At 35.9% G+C, this 3,208-nt stretch overlaps 1 protein-coding gene across 4 annotated transcripts in view; it reads left to right on the forward strand.

The window, feature by feature from the left end:
• The window catches only part of LOC107730716 (EMI domain-containing protein 1-like), a 75,061-nt gene that overhangs the window by 52,054 nt on the left and 19,799 nt on the right, over positions 1-3,208 (forward strand). For all 4 annotated transcript variants that reach the window (XM_016541603.1, XM_016541602.1, XM_016541605.1 and 1 more), the window contains exon 7: positions 2,958-3,002. In XM_016541603.1, coding sequence (XP_016397089.1) covers positions 2,958-3,002 — 45 coding nt within the window. The remainder of the gene's footprint in view (positions 1-2,957; positions 3,003-3,208) is intronic.

A 3,208-nucleotide genomic window follows, 5' to 3' on the forward strand; every position in this document is an offset into this window, starting at 1 on the left:
AAAAAAGTGATATAAAGTCATGGGATAGTTTTAATATTTATTGTGACTGGGTATGTTTATATAAACCCAAGTAATAATAAAAAATATCTAACTATATGAATTATAAATTCATTGTCTCTTTTACTTACTTAGTGGAGAAGAGGAGAGACATTTCCACAGCTTAGCAAAGCTGCACACACTTATATGTGACCAAAAACTAAAAAATACAAATAAAAGAGATAAGAACATGTTTGTTTGGAAGCCAGTCACATTTTTAAAGTTAAATTTGTATTTAAATTTTAAGAATGAAATCATTTACCTGTTGAGGGTGTGTTGACAGTCTGTGTGGTTGGATCACTGAACTCCAGAAAATCAGAAATGAAGTGCTTTGTCAGTTACAGATTTGAAAAACCAAAGGGCGGGAATAAAGAACCCTAAGCTCTAACACAAAGAACCATTTCAGCATGAAAGGGTTCTTCAGAATGCTATGGTTCTAAATAAAACCATTACTGCATGTAAAGAACCTTTAAAGAACCATCTTTTTTTAGAGTGTTCTTTTCGTCATCAATGTTGAAAGGTGCTGCTTAATATTTTTTGGGAAATCATGTTAATTTTTTTCATGATTCTTTGATGAATAGAAAAATGAAAAGAACAGCATTTATTTGAAATAGAAATCTTATTTATTTTGAAACAGTCTTTACTGACACTTTTGAGCAATTGAATGTGTCCTTGTAATGGTTAATACCCACTCCTTAATTCCCCTTAACCACTCCACGGCTATCCCTCGCTGTCACTGCTCAATCCTTTCATCACTTGAAGTGTGGAAGAGATTAAAAGGCGGGTCCCTAGAGATTTCAGAAATGACTTACCAGACTGTTAAGTAAAATTCTGAAAGCCCTCATCTCACTTATTCAGTGTCCCTTCTCCCTGTGCTGACTTGGCAGAACTATTCAACAAATCAGAGTAATTCAGTTCCTTCAACACAGAACACTGAATAGATCTGCTGCCCAAAAGTTCTCCACCTCAGCACAAAGTCGGTGCTCTATCCGTTCAAAATACCCCAGCTGTGGAGGATTGTGGTGGAAGGATGAGGCACAAATTACCCTTGAGAGGATTATTTCCATGTGCTGGTTACACAGATGGAGAACGTGAAAAGGAATCTGGTGCTTCCGTGGCAGGAATGAGCATTTGTGTGAAGCTCTTAAATTGTGTGTGATGCTGTGCAGGGCTCACTATAATGCACACTTATTGTTTTAGTCTGATTGAAATAGAAAAAGTGGATGCAAATTAGACATATGCAGGGATTCGGTAATGCCGTTTATTGCAGTAATGAGCATGCACGGTATTGTTATCTATAGGGCATTTCAAAATTCTAGGTACCTTATTATCCAAATTGATACAAATTTTAAAATGCACCGTAACTTTTTTTTCCATCAACATGTAAATGCATGTATGCTGCATAACAGGATGAATGAAAATGCTAATTTACTCTCTGACAGTAGGTGAAAAGCTAAAACAATTCAGTATTTACATGTTTTATATTTTAATTCACTATGGTGTTTATCAAACACTAAATACTTAATGTTTATATTTAAACATTTGTTTATACTTGAATATTTTTTACATTTTAATCTGAACATGCCAGCCCAGAAAAAAATATCTAGATATTGGTTAAAATTATTCAAATTTTTTTTTTGTGTGTGTGTTATTTACAATTGTGTTCTTTTGCACTTTAATCGGTTTAATCCATTTATTTATTTAATACGTTTTTATTAAGATGGCAGCAATGAAGTTTATCTTTTCAACCTACATTTGTAAAGTATATACCGTGATAATGTATCACGCATGTCATGTAAATCATACATTTATTAATTATCATGTTAAAAATGTCATCAATTATTTTGATAAAATGTATATACTTTGTGTATACTGTATATAATAATATCACAACTATAAGAGGTGTTTTCTTTGCAATATTTTATATTTTTTATCTCTTCTAATTCAATTTATACTGCAAACTTACAACTTAAAAAATATAAATATATAAGCAAAATACTTTTACAATGGCGCTGTAGATTCAGCAGCGGCACAGTGCCAGAACGGTGTGTTTTAGACAACCAGTTTTCAGTGAAAATTAAGGTACAGCAGTTGTCGGTTTCCCACTTGTTCCTGGCTCTTAGCTCATCCAGCTTGTTTTCAAGTGAGCAGACATTGGCAAGCAGGATGCTTGGCACAGGGCGTTAGCTTGATCAAGACATTAGCTGAGCATGAAGCCGTACCCCATAAACTCTCCTGCACCTCAGTCGGGAGTCCAGGGAAGCTGAATGTTAATCTGTGTTGGATTTTTCCATGTCCAGTAAGTTTTGTCTATCATAAGATATCCCAAATGAGAAAGGCAAGAAGACTCAAATTACAGTCTCCATTTCCTCCTTGCCTGGTTGCTGATATAGATCTAAACTACAAAGCCTTTGTGGCCCCCTCATGTTATCCTCAAAGGGGACAGTTTTTTTGTAACAACAGGTTTAAAAGGATTGTTGAATTTGTGTTACTCAGTCACCATGTTCCTACAACATAAACTGTGTGGATGTGTTCATGGCCAGATGCTTGATGGGAGAGAAACATGAGGAGATTTTATTTTATCATAGAATCTTTCTGGGGGAGAATAACATGAGTGACTGTGTAAATATATCGATGTATCAGTTCATAAATTATTTCTTTAGGGAATCCTGTCTCTGCAGAGATGTCACAGTTGATGATCTCACATGATGAGTTCGGTGTTATTTAGACTGTGTCTGCCAACAGGCACTTCACCGATCCACAGATTTTTATCAGGCTGTGGGACTGTTCCAATGGCAGGCCTGGAGGATACTTTAGTGTAGAAGACTGACTTTTTTACAGACTAGAGTAAAGAGTGCTTTAAGATCTGGAGAATCCTTATACTTCCTGTGTAACTGTAAATTTGTGTGTGTTTGTCCCAGGTCCACAGGGCGAGAGAGGCCAGGATGGCTTACCTGGTAAAGAGGGTGAGTTGTTTCATGTCTTTTCACTGTTCAGTCCTAACTAAAATACACACTCAAACACACACATACACACTTCTGCACACTCAAATTAGAGGTCTGCTGCCCAACTTTGATTCATTCATTCAGTTTGTAATAGGGTGACCATACGTGTCATTTTCCCAGGACGCGTCCTGGCCAGGATTTCTATATTGCCTAAAATATCTAGGTTT

This window comes from Sinocyclocheilus rhinocerous, unplaced genomic scaffold (genome assembly GCF_001515625.1).
Source record: "Sinocyclocheilus rhinocerous isolate Xijiao unplaced genomic scaffold, SAMN03320098_v1.1 scaffold3595, whole genome shotgun sequence".
Classification (NCBI taxonomy): domain Eukaryota; kingdom Metazoa; phylum Chordata; class Actinopteri; order Cypriniformes; family Cyprinidae; genus Sinocyclocheilus; species Sinocyclocheilus rhinocerous.